This window comes from Symphalangus syndactylus, chromosome 18 (genome assembly GCF_028878055.3).
Source record: "Symphalangus syndactylus isolate Jambi chromosome 18, NHGRI_mSymSyn1-v2.1_pri, whole genome shotgun sequence".
In the NCBI taxonomy this organism is placed as follows: domain Eukaryota; kingdom Metazoa; phylum Chordata; class Mammalia; order Primates; family Hylobatidae; genus Symphalangus; species Symphalangus syndactylus.
In genome coordinates this window covers 67,148,912-67,169,398 of record NC_072440.2, presented here as the reverse complement: position 1 = coordinate 67,169,398, position 20,487 = coordinate 67,148,912, and the positions used below count along the sequence as shown (strand labels likewise).

Below are 20,487 nucleotides of genomic sequence, written 5' to 3'. Positions count from 1 at the left end.
AAACAGGATAGAGGCATTATTCATTTATCTATTTTCCTACTGATGGTTGTTAATATAGATTTCAATTTTTTGGTATTACAAACTATGTTGCAAGCAGCAGTTCTCTGGGAATTATGCATTCAAGTATGCACTTATTGTGGGCTCCCCATGTGCTCTACTAGGGGTTCGGAATAAACAAAACCGACCTAAAAATAATTTTGAATGATAGAAAGGGGGCATTGTCTTTATCTAAGGGGGTGAGACAGGCTGAAGATGGGTCTCTACGCCCTCGCAAGACCATGGAGGGCGTCGGGGTGTCACCCTAGCTGTGAAAAAGGGACCCAGGACCCGCAGATGCTGGCGAGGAACAGGGGTGCGGAGCATGAGTCGGCTTTCCACCACGACTTAAGCGTTCAGTACCATGCAGTGCGGCGGGGAGCGGGTCCTGCCGGGCGGGGCCGAGCTGCGCGCGACCCTCCGCGCGCTCGGGGAGGCCCAAACAGGAGTGGCCTCTCTGGCCCCCGCTCCCGCGGGCTCTATGACACCGCACTGGCTCGCGGGACGGGGCGGGGTCGGGTGAGGGGGAGGAGACAGCTCCACGCTAAGCGACTCACGGTGACCCTTACGCGGAACTCTCTCGCGAGAATTCGAAGTACCGCGCCTGCGTCCTGCAGTAGCGCCCGGTGGGGGTGGCAGTTTGCTCGCGGGTGTGTGAAGGAAGACAGTGTCGAGGCCACAGGGTACTCGCCACGATGAGCAGCACCTTAGCTAAGATAGCAGAGATAGAAGCCGAGGTAATGGACGCAGCTGGCGCTTCACTCTTAGTCTGAGCATTCCTTCTTCGGTGGCGTCGCTCCTTCCTGTTCTCCCTTGAGCCGCGTCAGGACCGGGCCTAGATTCCGCGACTTCTTTCAGCGAGTCCCGTGTTCCGACTGCCCTCCGCCACGACTTGGAGTTCCCGACTCTTCTCAGTCAGGGCCCCCTTTCCCGTAGTCCCGCGCCCACGCTCTCGGACTCCCATTTGCCCGGGCCCGTGTTCCGCACCCCTGCACCTTAGGCCCTTGGTCCGTTCCCCCCTTCCAGTGTTTGGCTCCTGTTCTGATGTTGTTTCTTTCCGTTTTTCTTCTTTTTCTCTGAGCAACACTGAATCCTGTTCCTTATTCCATCTCTGACTTGGTCAGATACTTCAGGATCTTTCCTCATCATCCTTCGCTCCGTCCCCCTTATTCCCCCTTTTCCCAGTGTCTTCCCTAATGACCCCCTGATTCAGAGTATTTGCTCCGGGTAATCGGATCTGGAAGTAAAATGACATCTGTGTGGGAGCAGTTTATTCCTCCTGGATAGTGTGTGATTCCATTGCCTGCGGCCCTCAGAACGTTTTACAATTAGGAAAGTGGTGTTCCAGTGTTAGATGGGTCCTAACAGCTACAAACAGTAGAAAAGGAACCCGCAGATGGGTTTTACTCTAGTCTGGGGGAAATAATTGGAATGACCTTAATCGTCTCTCCTCTTTGGGCCTTACTTTGCTTTGTAGTGAGGGAAATGAGCTGGATGGGGGAGATAATGGACTTTTACTCTTTTAAAGCCTGTAAACTGGGTATGCTAACATTAGTAGGACTTGGGGAAAAAAGTTATTCTCTCAAAGCTGGGGGAAGCGTTCACTGCTTCTAATTTATGGCTGTGATTCCTCCCTTTTAGATGGCTCGGACTCAAAAGAACAAGGCCACAGCACACCATCTAGGGCTACTTAAGGCTCGTCTTGCTAAGCTTCGTCGAGAACTCATTACTCCAAAGGGTGGTGGTGGTGGAGGTCCAGGAGAAGGTTTGTGTTCTTCTTCAATATATATGTATTTTAGGTATAATTTTTGTCAAAATAGTACATACACGTGGTTTAAAAATAATTAAAGATGGCCCAGTGCAGTGGCTCAACGCCTGCAATCCTAGCACGCTGGGAGGCTGAGATAGGAAGATCACTTGAGGCCAGGAGTTCAAGACCAGCTTGGTCAACATAGACCCCCATCTCAAAAAAAAAAAAAGTTTTTTAAAAACAGAAAAATAAGCAAAGATGTTCTACTAAAGTAGATTTATATTTTCTAAGTATGAATTCTTAAACTGTGTTTATTTTTATTCTGCCGGTTTCAGAGGCAAATGGATATTGTCTAAGTGTACTGTAGTTTTATTTATATCCTGCACTGATACAAAATAGATTTACATGTTCTGGGCGCAGTGGCTCATCCTTGTAATTCCAGCACTTTGGGAGGCTGAGGCGGGAGGATTGCTTGAGGCCAGGAGTTCGGAACCAGCAAAGCCCTGTCTCTACAGGCTTACAAATGAGGGGTCCCCATAGGTATGAAAGACGATGCACAAAAAAAAAAAGGCTGAGTGTGGTGGCTCACACCTGTAATCCCAGCATTTTGGGAGGCCAAGGCAGTGGATCACGAGGTCAGGAGTTCAAGACCAGCTTGGCCAACTGGTCATGGTGAAACCCCATCTCTACTAAAAATACAAAAATTAGCTGGGCATGGTGGCGCATGCCTGTAATCCCAGCTATTTGGGAGGCTGAGGCAGGAGAATTGCTTGAACCGGGACCCAGGAGGCGGAGGTAGCAGCAAGTGAGACTGTGCCACTTCACTCCAGCCTGGGCTACAGAGTGAGACTCTGTCTCAAAAAAAAAAGAAAAAAAGTATCCTAGCATGGTGGTGCGTGTCTGTGGTCTCAGCTACTTGGGAGGCTGAGTTGGGAGGACTGCTTGAACCCAGGAAGTTGAGGCTGCAGTGAGTTGTGATGGTGCCACTGCACTCCATCCTGGGTGATAGAGCGAGATCTCATCTTAAGAAAACCAAAGTAGGGCCAGGTGCGGTGGCTCACTCCTGTAATCCCAGCACTTCGGGAGGCCGAGGTGGGCAGATCACAGGTAAGGAGTTCGAGACCAGCCTGACCAACATGGTGAAACCCTGTCTTTGCTAAAGATACAGAAATTAGCTGGGCATGGTAGCACACACCTGTAATCCCAGCTACTCAGGAGGCTGAGACAGGAGAATCACTTGAACCTGGGAGGCGGAGGTTGCAGTGAGCCGAGATCATGCCACTGTACCCCAGCCTGGGTGACAGAGCTAGGCTCTGTCTCAAAAAAAAAAAAAAAAAAGAAAAAAAAACAAAGTAGATTTATATTGGTTTACAGAAATACGTAAATCTATATCATCAACAAGATTAAGTAAGAAAATTGATGCAAAGGGAAAACGTAGGAAAAATAAGTTGAAGCCAAGAGAGATAAGATTTAGGACTAAAGATCTGTGCACCTGGTAGAGAAGGGCCACAAATTTGACTCTGAACTTGTTGGCAGCCATTGTAAAAAAAAGAAAACCGGCCGGGCGCGGTGGCTCATGCCTGTAATCCCAGCACGTTGGGAGGCCGAGGCGGGTGGATCATGAGGTCAGGAGATCGAGACCACGGTGAAACCTCGTCTCTACTAAAAATATAAAAAATTAGCTGGGCGTGGTGGCAGGCGCCTGTAGTCCCAGCTACTCGGGAGGCTGAGGCAGGAGAATGACGTGAACCTGGGAGGCGGAGCTTGCAGTGAGCCGAGATCCCGCCACTGCACTCCAGCCTGGGTGAGAGAGCGAGACTCCGTCTCAAAAAAAAAAAAAAAAAAAAAAAAGAAAACCCAGTCAGTCATACAATGTACAGAATTTGAAAGACAAAAAAACAAAAACAAAACTCTTTTTAATTAATTGTTTATTTTAGTTATAAAAGGGCGGCTGCTCCATAGGCAGAGCAGGGCTACACCATAGGTAGAGTAGCTAACAACCCTATTTTCGGATCATTTTTCATACATATATTTGGGCTGTACCTTTTTTTTTTTTTTTTTTCGAGACAGGGTCTTGCTGTGTTGCCCAGGCTGGAGTACAGTGGTATGATCACAGCTCACTGCAGCCTCAACCTCCTGGGCTCAAGCGATCCTCCCACTTCAGCCTCTGAAGTAGCTGAGACCTACAGGCGTATGCCACCATGCCTGGCTAATTTTTGTATTTTTTGTAGAGACAGGGTTTTGCCATGTTGCTCAGGCTTGACCTGAATTCTTGGGCTCAAGAGATCCTCCTGCCTCAGCCTCTGGAATAGCAAGGACTATAGGTGTGTGCCACTGTGCCTGACTTTTTTGAATACAGTTTTTTTATATCAAACACTGCATTGAATTTTGTGAATTGCTGTGCCCTCAAGTTTTGTGTGCTTTAGTTCTCCTTTAAAGGTAAACCATAAAAAGTTTGAGAAATAGTGCCTAGAGGGATAGGCAGTAAAAATATGAAAGAAGTTATATGAGTCTTAACACTCCTGGGGATAACTCTCCTCTTTTTGGTATTCATTGATGTTTTAGGTTTTGATGTGGCCAAGACAGGTGATGCTCGAATTGGATTTGTTGGTTTTCCATCTGTGGGGAAGTCGACACTGCTTAGTAACCTGGCAGGGGTATATTCTGAGGTGGCAGCCTATGAATTCACTACTCTGACCACTGTGCCTGGTGTCATCAGATACAAAGGTGCCAAGATCCAGGTGAGTCAAGCCTGCAGACTAAGGAGGGAAAGAAATCTGTTCTTCATTTAGGAAGAACTTTATTGGGAGCTCACTGTATGCCAGGCCTGATCTTTGATCTACCAGGCACTTACTACCTGGTAGGGGAAATAGAGCAGTACAATAATAAAATGGGATAGTGCATGTGAAAATGCAGAGAAGGGGCTGGGCGCAGTGGCTCACGCCTGTAATCCCAACACTTTGGGAGGCCAAGGCAGGCAGATCACCTGAGGTCAGGAGTTTGAGACCAGCCTGGCCAACATGGAGAAACCCCGTCTCTACTAAAAATACAAAATTAGCCAGGTGTGGTGGCACATGCCTGTAATCCCAGCAACTCGGGAGGCTGAGGCAGGAGAATGGCTTGAACTACTTTTTCACCTGAGGGTGGGGGCTGGGACTACAGGTGAGCACCACCGTGCCCGGCTAATTTTTTGTATTTTTAGTAGAAATGGGGTTTCACCATGCTGGTCAGGCTGGTTTCGAACTCCTGACCTTGTGATCCGCCCGCGTTGGCCTCCCAAAGTGCGGGATTACAGGTGTTAGCCACCACGCCCGGCCCCCTGGTTGTATTTTTAATGGCCTTTTTTCCAGCTGGTCAGGTGCCCATGCAGAGACACATGTCCCTTTCTGGGATCCCATGTCCAAATGTATATAACAAGAATGAAGCAGTGTGGACATATCTGGACCATGGCTTGACTCTAGCTGGTTTCAGATCTTGTTGAGAGTCACAACTTTGGCAGCTCAAGAGAATAACTTTTTTTTTTTTTTTTTTAATAGGATGCTATTGACACCTCTCTCAGGACTTTTGAGTATTTCAAAATAGAGAGTTGCTTAACTCCTCTCCTTCTCTTTCCCAGAAAACCTTCATTCATTTCAGTCTCTTCTGACCTTAGAGTCCCCCAACTTTTTTTTGGCATGGTGCTCTCTTTCCTCCCTTTGTCCTCTGCCTCTGTTTTTCATTCTCTTTTGGCTTTCTCCAGAAACTGAGTTATGTAAGCATACTAGTAGGTATCCTTTTTTTTTTTTTTTTTTTTTTTGAGACGGAGTCTCTATCTCCCGGGGTAGAATGCAGTGGTGCAGTCTCGGCTCACTGCAACCTCCGCCTCCTGAGATCCGGCGATTCTCCTGCTTCAGCCTCCTGAGTAAGCTGGGACTACAGGCACGCACCCCTACGCCTGACTAATTTTTGTATTTTTTTGTAGAGACGAGGTTTCACCATATTGGCCAGGCTGGTCTCGAACTCCTAACCTCGTGATCCTCCTGCCTCAGCCTCCCAAAGTGCTGGGATTACAGGCATGAGCCACCACGCCTAGCCAGGTGTCCTTAATCTTAACTGGATTAAGTTGACTTCCCAGAAATGTTTTTTAAAAAGCTGTTTCATGGGATAGGACTTGTTATCTGACTTGGTGAGGGAAGTATACAGAATTAGAACCACTTAAAGAGGGAGTTTTTGTTTTGTTTTTTTTTTGTAAGGAAGGTCTTTAACAGTAAAGGTGCCTAAAAATGGAGTGGTACCTCTTATTTAGTGAATTACTATGTCTGAAGAAGTTCGAGTAATGGGTGAACTACCGCTCACCACAGATGTTATAAAGAAGACCAATGTATCACATAGGCAGATATTGGCCTACAAAGTGGGTGTACAGTGCTTTGAAAATTATGGGACTTAGGTTTTACCTTGCCAAGTCCCTAGAACTCAGCTTTTACCTTGCCAAAGTCCCTAGAACTCCTTTTGCACTATACACAGTTGATTGGTGTGTTTAAGTTGCCTGCTTTGACTTCTTTCTTTTTTTTTTTTTTTTTTTTTGAGACGGAGTCTCGCTCTGTCGCCCAGGCAATGGCACAATCACAGCTCACTGCAACCTCCGCCTCCCGGGTTCACGCCATTCTCCTGCCTCAGCCTCCTGAGTAGCTGGGACTACAGGCACCTGCCACCACACCTGGCTATTTTTTGTATTTTTAGTAGAGATGGGGTTTCACCGTCTTAGCCAGGATATCTCCTGACCTGGTGATCTGCCCGCCTCAGCCTCCCAAAGTGCTGGGATTACAGGCGTGAGCCACCGCGCCCGGCCTCGCCTGCTTTAACTTCTAAAGGTATTGGAGTTTGAAGTAGTTTAACATTCAATTCCTTAAAATTCTGTAATTCTGTGGTTTTGTTTGTTTTTTTTTTGAGACAGCATCTTGCTCTGTCCCAGGCTAGAGTGCAGTGGCGTGATCTCAGCTCACTGCAACCTCCACCTCCGGGGTTCAAGCAATTCTCCTGCCTCAACCTCCTGAGTAGCTGGGATTTCAGCCACATGCCACCACGCCCGGCTAATTTTTTTGTATTTTTAGTAGAGACGGAGTTTCACTGTGTTTGCCAGGCTGGTTTTGAACTCCTGACCTCAAGTGATCTGCCCACCTCGGCCTCCCAAGATGCTAGATTACAGGAGTGAGCCACTGCACCCGGCCCCATGATTTAAATAAATATATTTTTCTTAGGTTTCGGTTGGTTGTAACATGAAATTCGGATATATAAAGCATTGACTTTTTATTGAATGTTGCTTATTAAGCATTGACTATTTTATTGTATGTTGTTATTGAATGTTGGATTATTAGTTGCTACATTTAAATTCCTCAACCTAACTTTTAAAACATTTCCCTCTGAAGAAAAGCTAAATTTAGGTTGCCTTTACTTTTGTAGAGGCCTTAATAAATTTTCTTCTTTTTTTTTTTTTTTTTTTTTTTTTAAGACAGAGTCTTGCTGTGTCGCCCAGGCTGGAGTGCAGTGGCGTGATTCGGCTCACTGCAACCTCTGCCTCCAGGATTTAAGTGATTGTTCTACCTCAGCCTCCCAAGTAGCTGGGACTACATGCGTATGCCACCATACCCGGCTAATTTTTGTATTTTCAGTAGAGACGGCGTTTCACCATATTGGCCAGGCTGGTCTCGAACTCCTGACCTCGTGATCCACATGCCTCTCAAAGTGCTGAGATTATAGGCTTGAGCCACCGTGCCTGGCTGGGCCTTAATAAATTTTCTGCCTGTGTTCAGCTGCCACAGTTAGAAAGCCCTTGCACTTTTTCTCTCAGTTTATTTATTCTCTCTTTCAGATGATCTTTGATGTTATAGTCATATTCCAGTTTTAACAGTTTTAGATTATTCATGTAGATTATCCTTTTAAGTTCTTGCTAACATCAGTTAGGCTCATACTGCTGGGCATGTGTGTGTGGCGGGGGGCTTTATTTATTTTTTTATTTGAGACGGAGTCTTACTCTGTTGCCCAGGCTGGAGTGCAGTGGCACGATCTTGGCTCACTACAATCTCCACCTCCCAGGTTCAAGAGATTCTCCTGTCTCAGCCTCCCAAGTAGCTGGGATTACAGGTGCCCACCACTACGCCCAGCTAATTTTTGTATTTTTAGTGGAGATGGTATTTCACCATGTTGATCAGGCTAGTCGCAAACTCCTGACCTCAGGTAATCCACCCGCCTCGGCCTCCCAAAGTGCTGGGATTATAGGCGTGAGTCACCATGCCTGGGCTTTTCTTTTCTTTTTTTTTTTTTTTTTTTGAGACCTCACTATGTTGCCCAAGCTGGAGTGCAGTGGCACAATCTCGGCTCACTACAATCTCCACCTCCCGGCTTCAAGTGTTCTCCTGCCTCAGCCTCCTGAGTACCTGGGACTATAGGTATGTGCCACCATGCCCGACTAATTTTTGTATTTTTAGTAGAGACAGAGTTTCACTATGTTGGCCAGGCTGGTCTTGAACTCCTGACCTCATGATCCGCCCGCCTCGACCTCCCAAAATGTTGGGATTACAGGTGTGAGCCACTGCGCTTGGCCACTTACCCGCTTTTTGTTACTATAGATTAGTTTACATGTTAAGAACTTTATATAAACAAAAACCACATATAGATATAAATGCACTTTCTTTTCCATAGGCTTCTTTCATTCTGCATAATTTTACATTCATGTTGGTGAGCTTTTAATTCTGTCTCGTGGTCTTTTTTTCTCTCATTTTGTATAAACTTTTTGAGCTTGGCCAACATGTTGAAACCCTGTCTCTACTAAAAATACAAAAATTAGCCAGGCATCTCTAATACCAGCTCCTAGGGAGGTTGAGGCAGGAGAATTGCTTGAACCTGGGAGGCAGAGGTTGCAGTGAGCCAAGATTGTGCCACTGCACTCCAGCCTGGGCGACAGAATGAGACCCTGTCTCAAAAAAAAAAAAAAGTTGCAAACATAGTACAAAGAGTTCTCATATCATTGCCTGCTTCTCCTGTTGTTAACATCTTATATAATCACATAAAAATTATCAGAGATAGATGAACATTTCTGCAACAGTGTTCACTAAACTACAGATCTTATTTTAATTTTTACCTGTTTTTTCCACCAGTGTCCTTTTTCTCTTCTAAAATTTTTATCTAGGATCATCCCATGTTGCATTTAGCTATTTCTGTCTATTTGTCTGCCATCTGCAGTAGTCTCTGTCTTATCTTTTGTGACCTTGTCACTCTCAAAGAGTATTGATCAGTTATTTTGTATAATGTCCCTCAATTTGGGTTTGTCTGATGTTTTCTCTTGGTTAGACTGAGGTATTAGGTATTTTTGGCAAGAATACCACAGAAATGATACTGTCATTCTCAGTGCCTCCTACCATGGGGTTCATATTGCCAGTATGTCTTATTGGTGATATTGTCCCCCAATCAGTTGGTTATGGTTGTGTCTGTAGGGCTTCTCTAAAGTTACCTTTTTTTGGACAGTTAATATATATTTTAGGGGAGATACTTCAAGAAGATGCAAATCCTGTTTTTCCTCAAACTTTTGCCTGCTCATTTTAGCATCTATCTGTGGGTCTTGTCTGTAACAGTTATTATTGTACTTCTTGCCTCATGGTAATTCTCCCTGGCTCTGTCACCCAGGCTGAGTGCAGTGGCATGGGCACGATCATGGCTCACTGCAGCCTTGACCTCCTGGGTTCAAGTGATCCTCCCACCGTAGCCTTCCAAGTAGCTGGGACTATAGGCATACACTACCATGCCTGACTAATTTTTTATTTTTTTGTAGAGACAGAGTCTCAATATGTTGCCCAGGCTGGTCTCGAACCCCTGCACACAAGCAATCTACCTGCCTCAGCCTCCTGAGGTGCTGGGGTTACAGGCATGAGCCACTGTCCTGGGCATGAGTATGTTCTTTTGTTTGTTTTATTTTTATTTTTTATTTTCATTTTTCTTTTTTTTTTGAGTATGTTCTTGAATGGAGAAGTTGAACTGTCTAGCACCTCCTAAATCAGTTTTCATTGTGATTTATTTAATGCAAAGTATATTTCTGTAATTTCTTATATTCTTAGAGCAAAGCATATCTGATTTAAATTATGTTTTGGCCAGGCGTGGTGGTTCAAGCCTATAATCCCAGCACTTTGGGAGGCCGAGGTGAGCGGATCACCTGAGGTCAGGAGATCGAGACCAGCTTGGCCAACATGGTGAAACCCTGTCTCTACTAAAAATACACACAAAAAATTAGTGGGGCATGGTGGCAGGCACCTGTAATCCCAGCTACTCAGGAGGCTGAGGCAGGAGAATTGTTTGAACCCGAGAGGCAGAGGTTGCAGTGAGCCGAGATCACACCATTGCACTCCAGCCTGGACGATGGAGTGAGACTCCCCATTTTCTTTCTTTTTTTTTTTTTTTTTTTTTTGAGATAGAGTCTCTTGCTCCATCGCCCAAGGTGGAGTGCAGTGGTGTGATCTCAGCTCACTGCAACCTCTGCCTCCCGGGTTCAAGCAATTCTCCTGCCTCAGCCTCCCGAATAGCTGGGATTACAGGTGCCTGCCGCTATGCCCCACTAAATTTTTTGTGTATTTTTAGTAGAGACAGGGTTTCACCATGTTGGCCAAGCTGGTCTCGATCTCCTGACCTCAGGTGATCCGCTCACCTTGGCCTCCCGAAGTACTAGGATTACAGGCTTGAGCCACCACGCCCAGCTGAGAATCCGTATTAAAAAACAAGGCTGGACACTGTGGCTCATGCCTGTAATCCCAGCACTTTGGGAGACTGACACCAGCAGATCACTTGAGGTCAGGAGTTCGAGACCAGCCTGGCCAACATGGTGAAGCCTTGTCTCTACTAAAAATACACAAAAAAATTGGTGGGGCATGGTGGTGAGCACCTGTAATCCCAGCTGCTCAGGAGGCTGAGGCACGAGAATCGCATGAACCTGGGAGGCGGACACTGCAGTGAACCAAGATTGCACCACTGCACGTCAGCCTGGGTGATAGAGCGAGACTCATTCTCAAAAAAAAAAAAAAAAAGATATTTTAAGTGATAAGCTGCATCTCTGTTTTCAGTTCATTTATGTGTATAATTCAGTATTGGCCATACAGTAGATCCTTGGTATTTTTAGATTTTATATTTGTTTTAACTGTTTTGACTGAGTCTTAAGGGCAGTCAAATTAATAGTTTATAATTTTGCTGGGATGTAAATTTGAATCACATGTGCTGTGGGGTTGGTTTTTTCAATCACATCATTTAGGTACACTGACTTCTGTGAAGTTTTACGTTACTGCATTTCCTGGGCAGTTGAGCAGTCATTTTTATCTTTTTAAAATCTTTTAAAATTTATTTATTTATTTTTATTATTTTTTGAGACGGAGTCTTACTCTGTCACCCAGGCTGGAGTGCAGTGGCATAATCTCGGCTCACTGCAACCTTCGCCTCTCGGGTTCAAGCCATTCTTGTGCCTCAGCCTCCACAGTAGCTGGGATTACAGGAGTGTGCCACCATACCCGGCTGATTTTTGTATTTTTTGTAGAGACGGGGTTTCACCATGTTGGCCAGGATGGTCTCGAACTCCTGAGCTCAAGCGATCTGCCTGCTTCGGCCTCTGGGAAAGTGCTGTGGAATTATAGGTGTGAGTTACTGGGCCCAGCCTGAGCAGTCATTTTTTACTGGGGACACACATCAGAGTCACTTGTAAAGCCTTTTGAAGTACAGATCCATATCTGAACCCTAGTTTGGCCCTTCAAATCAGAATCTGCAGGGATGGGTTTCAGCTGTCTACATTTTAAAAGTTTTTCCAGGTGATTCGGTTGTACCTGCTTAAGAACGGCTACAAAAATTTTTGTGAGTTGGGGGATTTGCAGAAATCTCAATATGTATCATACGTAAATATCAAGATTCAGCTGATACCTGCTGTAAGGAATTTATATGGAGGCTCAGCCTTCTGAAAAGTGGGGGAACACTGAAAAATATTAATGTAGAATTGGCCGGGCATGGTGGCTCACTCCTGTAATCCTAGTACTTTGGGAGGCTGAGGTGGGTGGATTGCCTGAGCTCAGGAGTTCGAGACCAGCCTGGGCAACACATTGAAACCCTGTCTCTACTAAAATACAAAAAATTAGTCGGGTGTGGTGGCGTGTGCCCTGTAGTCCCAGCTACTCTGGAGGCTGAGACAGGAGAATTGCTAGAACCTGGGAGGCAGAGGTTGCAGTGAGCCGAGATCGCGCCACTGCATTCCAGCCGGGGTGGCAGAGTGAGACTCCGTCTCTTAAAAACAAACAAACAAACAATAATGTAGAATAATGGATTTTGGCTAGAAAACATGGGTTATAACCTATTAGGACTATGACTTTGGACAAGTCACTTACCAACTGTGAACCTCAGCTGGTATCCTTCTCTCACAGGTTGTTAGGCATTTTCAATGAGGTAAAGTACATAAAAAGCCCGGCCTAGGTGCCGTGGCTCACACCTGTAATCCCAGCACTTTGGGAGGTCTAGGCAGGCAGATCACAAGGTCAGGAGTTTGAGAACAGCTTGGCCAATATGGTGAAACCCCGTCCCTACTAAAAATACAAAAATTAGCTGGGCGTGGTGGCGTGCACCTGTAGTCCCAGCTACTCGGGAGTTTGAGGCAGAAGAATCGCTTGAACCCGGGAGGTGGGAGGTTTCAGTGAGCAGAGGTGGCACCACTGCACTGCAGCCTGGGCTGGACAGAGTGAGACTCCTCTCCCAAAACAAACAAACAAAAAACGCCGATAGGCTGGCCTCTCCCAAAACTAACTAACAAACAAAAAACGCCTATAGGCTGGGCGTGGTGGCCGACCCCTGTAATTCCAGCACTTTGGGAGGCTGAGGCCGCTGGGTCACCTGAGGTCAGGAGTTTGAGACCAGCCTGGCCAACATAGTGAAACCCCCGTCTGTACTAAAAATACAAAAAAGTTTGCCAGGCGTGGTGGCGGGTGCCTGTAATCCCAGCTACTTGGGAGGCTGAGGCAGGAGAATCACTTGAACCCGAGAGGCAGAGGTTGCAGTGAGCTGAGATTGTGCCATTGTACTCCAGCCTGGGCAAAAAGCACGAAACTCCATCTCCAAAAAAAAAAAAAAAGCCTGTAGCTGACATTTAGTAGATGCTTTTATTAAAAGTAATATTCACACACTCACTTATAAGGAATATTGGATTTTGGTCTGATAAATGATAGGTACTTGAGAAATAAATTAATTGTTTGATATTTTCAAATTTATAACTAGTTTTTTCTTTCATCCTCTTCCCTCATTCTTAATCTTGCAGCTCCTGGATCTCCCAGGTATCATTGAAGGTGCCAAGGATGGGAAAGGTAGAGGTCGTCAAGTCATTGCAGGTGAGTGGTCAAGTGCCACCATCCTGGGATATCATTCCCTTCTCCGGTACTATTCCTTTAGTCAGGGACTACTAGGCTTGGAGATTATACCACAGTGAAGGGCATAGTTTCACCTGACTTCTCATTAGAGGTGAAACTTGAAGGGACCTCAGCTGCAACATTAGCAATGTTCTGAATCTCTGCTGTCTAACATTGTAGCTCCTAGGCATGTATGGGTATAGAGCTCTTGAAATGTGCCTAGTACAATTAAGGAGCTAGTGGAGTCTGTATTGGACAATGCAGCTTTAGACATTTTATATGGCTGTCATCTTGAGATTTTCTGCTCTTCTCTTGTGTGGGATCTTCTGTTTCCTATAGGCAGTGTCTACTTTTTTGGGATGTTTTGCTGAAGCACATTCTTTAATAACTTCCCCAGAGAAGATGAGTGATACAGGTAAATTTTTCTGTCTTTTCTTTTTTTTGGGGGGGGGGACAGTGGCTCACTCTGTCATCCAGGCTGGAGTGCAGTGGGACAATCTTGGCTCACTGCAACCTCTGCCTCCCGGGTTCAAGGGATCCTCCCACCTCAGCCTCCCAGGTAGCAGGGACTACAGGGTTGTGTCACTATGCCTGGCTAATTTTTTTTTTTTTGGTAGAGATGGAGTTTCACCATGTTGTCCAGGCTAGAGCTCAAGTGATCTGCCTGTCTCAGTCTCCCAGAGTGCTGTCCTTTCATGTTTGAAGGTTATTTTTATTTTACCCTTGTACTGGAGTCATTAATTTGGCTATTTATAGAATTATAAATTAGAAGTCATTTTCCCTCAGAAATTTGAAGAATGCTATCTTCTAGCATCTACTATTGCTGTTGAGTCCAATAGTTAGAACTTTTTTTTGTTTTTTGATAAATAACCAATTTTTTTCCCTCACTGGAAGATCTTAAAAGCTACTTCAGGCCGGGCACGGTGGCTCACACCTGTAATCCCAGCGCTTTGGGAGGCTGAGGCGGGCAAATCATGAGGTCAGGAGATCGAGACAATCCTGGCTAACACAGTGAAACCCTGCTTCTACTAAAAATACAAAAAAAAATTAGCCGGGAGTGGTGGTGGGCACCTGTAGTCCCAGCTACTTTGGAAGCTGAGGCAGGAGAATGGCGTGAACCCAGGAGGTGGAGCTTGCAGTGAGCCGAGATCGTGCCACAGAGCGAGACTCCGTGTCAAAAAAAGAAAAAAAAAAAAAGCTACTTCAGCAAACTAATTCTTGGCTTGGGCTTTTCCTTTTTCTTTCTTTTCTTTTTTTTTTTTGAAATGGAGTCTCACTCTATTGCCCAGGCTAGAATGCTGTGGCGCCATCTTGGCACACTGCAAGCTCTGCCTCCCGGGTTCACGCCATTCTCCTGTCTCAGCTTCCTGAGTAGCTGGGACTACAGTCGCCCGCCACCACGCACTGCTATTTTTTGTGTTTTTAGTAGAGATGGGGTTTCACTGTGTTAGCCAGGATGGTCTCGATCTCCTGACCTCGTGATCTGCCTGCCTCGGCCTCCCAAAGTGCTGGGATTGCAGGTGTGAGCCACCGCACCTGGCCCTCTCTTTCTTTTCTTTGATTTATTTTGCTGGATATTTGGTGGAGCCTTTTTTTCTTTTCGTTTCTTTTTTTTGAAACAGGGTCTCGCTCGCTGTCACTCCCATCACCTAGCCTGGAGTGCAGTGGTGGGATCTTGGCTCACTGGAGCCTCGACTCCCCGGACTCAGGTTATCCACCTCAGCCTCCCGAGTAGTAGGGACTACAGGTGCGTGCCACCATACCCGGCTAATTTTTTTGTATTTTTAGTAGAGACAGGGTTTTGCCATCTTGCCTGGGTTGCCTTTTTTTTTTTTTTTTTTTTTTTAATTTCCATCTCCCTTTCCTGGTGTGGTAGACTCTTTCAGCATGATGACTCATATCTTTCATTTTATGGGAAATTTTTCTGTTTTCTTTGATAATTTCCTCTATTTCTGAGTTCCTTATTTATGGAAGGACTGCTAATAGAATGCTGGACTTCTGGGTTTATAATTTTCTTAATTTTTTTTTTTATAAAGATAGAGTCTCACTTTGTCATGCAGGCTGGAGTGCAGCGGCCTGATCGTACATAGCTCACCGTAACTGTGAACTCCTAGGCTCAAGCAGTCTTCCCATGTCAGCTTTCTGAGTAGCTAGGACTACAGATACACAACACCGTGTGGGCTAATTTTTAAAATTTTTTTGTAGGGGTCTTGCTCTGTTGCCCAGGCTGGTCTTGAGCCCCTGGGCTCAAGTGATCCTCCTGCTTTGACCTCCCAAAGTGTTGGGATTACAGGTGTGAGCCACTGCACTTGGCCCGTTTAATTTTTTTTTTTTTTTTTTTTTTTTGGAGATGGAGTCTGGCTCTGTCACCCAGGCTGGAGTGCAGTGGCTCGATGTCTGCTCACTGCAAGCTCTGCCTCCCGGCTTCACGCCATTCTCCTGCCTCAGCCTCCCGAATAGCTGGGACTACAGGCGCCCGCCACCGCGCCCGGCTAATTTTTTTGTGTTTTTAGTAGAGACAGGGTTTCACTGTGTTAGCCAGGATGGTCTCGATCTCCTGACCTCGTGATCCGCCCGCCTCGGCCTTCCAAAGTGCTGGGATTACAGGCGTGAGCCACCGCGCCCGGCCGGCCCTTTTAATTTTTTAAAATTATCTTTTGTCTCTTAATTTTTTCTTTATGTGATTTTCTCATCATTATCTTCTAATTCTGCTATTGAGTGTATTTCTGCTGTAGTATTATTTTTAATTTCTAAGACTTTGTTTCTGTCTTCTGATTTTTCCTTTTTTTAGCATCTTGTTCTTGTTTCATGGATGCACTATTTTCTCTTAGACTCTTGTCTATTCTGGGTTTTTTTTTTTTTTTTTTTTTTTTTTTGAGACGGAGTCTTGCTCTGTCACCCAGGCTGGAGTGCAGTGGCACAATCTCGGCTCACTGCAAACTCCGCCTCCCGGGTTCATGCCATTCTCCTGCCTCAGCCTCTCCGAGTAGCTGGGACTACAGGCGCCCGCCACCACGCCCGGCTAATTTTTTGTATTTTTAGTAGAGACGGGGTTTCACCGTGGTCTCGATCTCCTGACCTCGTGATCCGCCCGCCTCGGCCTCCCAAAGTGCTGGGATTACAAGCGTGAGCCACCGCGCCCGGCCTTTTTTTTTTTTTTTTTTTTTGAGATGGAGTCCCACTCTGTTGCCCAGGCTGGAGTGCAATGGCGCGATCTCGGCTCATGCAGTCTCTGCCTCCTGATTTCAAGTGATTCTCCTGCCTCAGCCTCCTGAGTAGCTGGGATTACAGGCACCTGCCACCACGCCTGGCTAATTTTTGTATTTTTAGTAGAGGTGGGGTTTCGCCACGTTGGCCAGGCTGTTCTTGAACTCCTGACTTCAGGTGATCCACCCACCTTGGCCTCCCGAAGTGCTGGGATTACAGGCGTGAGCCACCGGGCCCTCCCGACTCCTATCTATTCTTAACAAGGACACATATGACTTCCCTGTTGTCAAACCTGATGGCCAATTTATTGTCCACATCTTTCTAAAGAGAGTAACACAGTTGATCACTCCCTCCTTGAAGTATTTGCTTTACCTGATCTCTGACACCAGGGCACCTTCCTGGTCTCCTTTGCTTGATCTGCCCCATCATCAGACTCTTTAAATGTGGATTGCCCCAATGCCTAATCTTGGAGATTCTTTTCTTCTCTGTCTCTGCTCTATGTCAAATGAGGGTTATTTCATCTAGTTCTTTGGTTTTAAATGTCTGGATCTGTATTCTAATGATTATGAAATGTGTGGCAGTAATTTGTCTCTGATGAACTGCATACCAGCTGCCAACATATCCCTGCTTGGATGTCTAATTAGGTGTCTCAAACTTAACATGTGTAAGATTACATTCTTGATCTTAGCTGAGGTGGGAGGATCACTTGAGCTCAGGAGTTTGAGACCAGCCTGGGCAACATAGTGATACCTCATCTCTATTAAAAAATGAAAGTAAATTAAAAAATTGAAAAACAAAAAGAAATTTTTGATCTCCCATCTTCAACTTGCTCTTCCCTTAGTCTTTTCTATCTCAGTAAAGGCAAATTTATCCTTCAGAACTTTTAGGTCAAATCTTTTTTTCCCTTTCATCCCCTGCATCTACTGCGTTATTGTATCCAGCTGGTTTTACCTTTGAAATATATCTAGAGGCCAGCCACTCTTTTTTTCCCCCTTTTTCATCCTTAAGTGAAAAACATTGAGTTATGTGACTGACATGCTGACTACTATGCTAAGGAGGAAACTCTACCAAAAGGTTGAGTTAATCATGCTTCTCAGTTCATGGCACATTTTCTTTTTTTTTTTTTTTTAGAGACAGGATCTTGCTCTCTTGCCCAGGCTGGAGTACAGTGGCATGATCACAGCTCACTGCAGCCTCAATCTCCTGGGATCACGTGATCCTTTCTTCTCAGCCTCTTGAGTAGCTAAGGACTACAGGCATGTACCCTCATACCCGCTAATTTTTTACTTTTTGAGAGACAGTCTCACTATGTTGTTCGGGGTGGTCTCGAAAACCCCGGGCTCGAGAGAGTCTCTCTCTTCTCAGCTTCCTGAGTAGCTGGGACTGCTGGCATGCACCACCATGGCAGGCTAATTGATTTTTACTTTTTTAGAGGTAGAATCTCGATATATTGCCCAGGCAGTGATTGTTGTCTTACTGTTTTTCAAGAATTTCTCTTAAATTCTATGTCTAATATGATATCTACTAGTTACATCTGACTAACATTTAATTACAATTGAATAAAATTTAAAATTTAGTTCCTCAGTTATGTAAGCCACATTTTATGTGCTTATTAGCTACACGTGACTAGTAACTACTGTATTGGACAGTACAGATGCAGAATATTTTCATTATTACAGAAACTTCTATTGGATAGCACTGCTCTTGATATTAATTCCTTGTCAGCTTTAGACATTATAAATATCTTCTCCTGTTAATTTTGTCCAAGGTGGTATTTGTTGAATAAAAATCCTTAATTTTGTTAGAATCTACTCTTTATTTGTAGCTGGGACCACAGGTGTGCGCCACCACGCCTGGCTAATTTTTTTGTATTTTTAGTAGAAACGAGGTTTCACCATGTTGGCCAGGCTTGTCTAGAACTCCTCACCTCAAGTGATCCGCCTGCCTCAGCCTCCCAAAGTGCTGAGATTACAGGTGTGAGCACCTGGCCTACTCTTTATTTTTTCTTATGGTTTGTGCTTTTAAAGTTTAATTTAAGAAGTCCTTATCTTTCCTTAGGTCTTAGATACAGTCTCCTGTTTTTTCTATACTTTTAGGTCCTTTATTCACCTGGAGACTACTCTTATATCTGATATTAGAAGGGTATCCAATTTTAATTTTCTCTGTATAATGGGCCACTTTCCCCAACACCTTCTGTTTTTTTCCCCTTTGATTTGTAGTGACTCCAAACTCTTCACCTATATTGTCACTTCCTTCATTATGTCTTGTCTTGAACATTATAGCCCCATAACTGGCCTTCTTGCTGCTATCCTGCTGCTCTGTAGTATCTTCTCACTACAGCTAGAATGATTGTGTATAAGAAGTCAGATCAGTCCAGGCACGATGGCTCATGACTGTAATCCCAGCACAGAGGCAGGCAGATCACTTGAGGCCAGGAGTTCCAGACTATCCTGGCTAACATGGCAAAACCCGATCTCTACTAAAAATACAAAAATTAGCTATTTGGGAGGCTGAGATGGGAGGATCACTTGAACCTGGGAGGCGGAGGTTGTAGTCAGGTGAGATGACGCCACTGCATTCCAGCCTGCGTGACAGAGTGAGACTCTGTCTCTAGAAAGCAAACAAAAAAAAGAAGTCAGATCATGTCATTTCTTGGCTATACCTTCTGATGTTTTCCCATATTATTTGGGATGAGATCCAAAGTCTTTACCATAGCTTACAAGCTACGGTAAATGACCTGGCCCCTGGCTGCCTCTCTGACCTCCTTTTCTATCACTTCAGTCACTGGGCTTAAGATATCACTGGCCGTCCGGGCGTGGTGGCTCACAGTCTGTAATTCCAGCGCTGTAATTCCATAGTCTGTAATTCCAGCACTTTGGTAGGCCGAAGCAGATGGATCACGAGGTGAAGAGATCGAGACCATCCTGGCCAACATGGTGAAACCCCGTGTCTATTAAAAATATAAAAATTAGCTGGGCACGGTGGCTTGTGCCTATAGTCCCAGCTACTCGGGAGGCTGAGGCAGGAGAATCGCTTGAATCCGGGTGGCAGAGGTTGCAGTGAGCGGAGATCGCACCATTGCACTCCAGCCTGGTGACAGCAAGATTCTGTCTCAAAAAAAAAAAAATATATATATATATAGCTGGACGTGGTGGTGTGCTCCTGTAGTCCCAGCTGTTTGGGAGGCTGAGGTAGTAGGAGGCTCTCTTGAGCCCAGGAGGTCAATCTGCAGTGAGCCATGATCATGCCACTGCACTGCAGACTGGGCAACACACAGAGACCCTGTCTCAAAAATAATAATAAGGCTGGGCGTGGTGGCTCACACCTGTAATCCCAGCACTTTGGGAGGCCGAGGTGGGTGGATCACCAGGTCAGGAGATCGAGACCAACCTGGCCAATGTGGTGAAACCCCGTCTCTGCTAAAAATACAAAAATTAGCTGGGTGTGGTGGTGTGTGCCTGTAGTCCCAGCTGCTTGGGAGGCTGAGGCAGGAGAATCACTTAAACCTGGGAGGCGGAGGTTGCAGTGAGCCGAGATCGCACCACTGAACTCCAGCCTGGCGACAGAGCAAGACTCTATGTCAAGAAATAATAATAAAAAAAAATAAAATCGTGGCCGCTTGGTGGCTCATGCCTGTAATTGCAGCACTCTGGGAGGCTGAGGCAGGTGGATCACTTGAGGTCAGGAGTTTGAGACCAGTCTGGCCAACATGGTGAAACCTTGTCTGTACTAAAAATACAAAAAGTAGCCGGGCATGGTGATGCATGCCTGTAGTCCCAGCTATTTGGGAGGCTGAGGCAGGAGAATAGCTTGAACCCGGGAGGCGGAGGTTGCAGTGAGCCGAGATCACGCCATTGCACTCCAGCCTGCGTGACAGAGTGAGACTCCATCTCAAAAAAATAAAATAAAATAAAATCAGGCTGGGCATGGTGGTATATGCGTGTAATCCCAGCACTTTGGGAGGCTGAGGCGAGCGGATCACCTGAGGTTGAAAGTTTGAGACCAGCCTGACTAACATGGAGAAACCCTGTCTCTACTAAAAATACAAAATTAGCCAGGAGTGGTGGTCCATGCCTGTAATCCCAGCTACTTGGGAGGCTGAGT

General features: G+C 45.5%; 1 protein-coding gene across 3 annotated transcripts in view; it reads left to right on the top strand.

The window, feature by feature from the left end:
* The first annotated feature begins 542 nt into the window (after positions 1-542).
* The window catches only part of DRG1 (developmentally regulated GTP binding protein 1), a 36,886-nt gene continuing 16,941 nt past the window's right edge, over positions 543-20,487 (top strand). For 2 of the 3 annotated variants that reach the window (XM_055251626.2, XM_055251629.2), the window contains exons 1-4: positions 605-773; positions 1,678-1,801; positions 4,352-4,527; positions 13,089-13,158. In XM_055251626.2, the coding sequence (XP_055107601.1) occupies positions 732-773; positions 1,678-1,801; positions 4,352-4,527; positions 13,089-13,158 (412 nt within the window). In that variant the 5' untranslated portion in view covers positions 605-731. Of the gene's footprint in view, positions 774-1,677; positions 1,802-4,351; positions 4,528-13,088; positions 13,159-20,487 lie in introns of all 3 variants that reach the window. The other variant, XM_055251628.2, reaches the window with a different exon arrangement.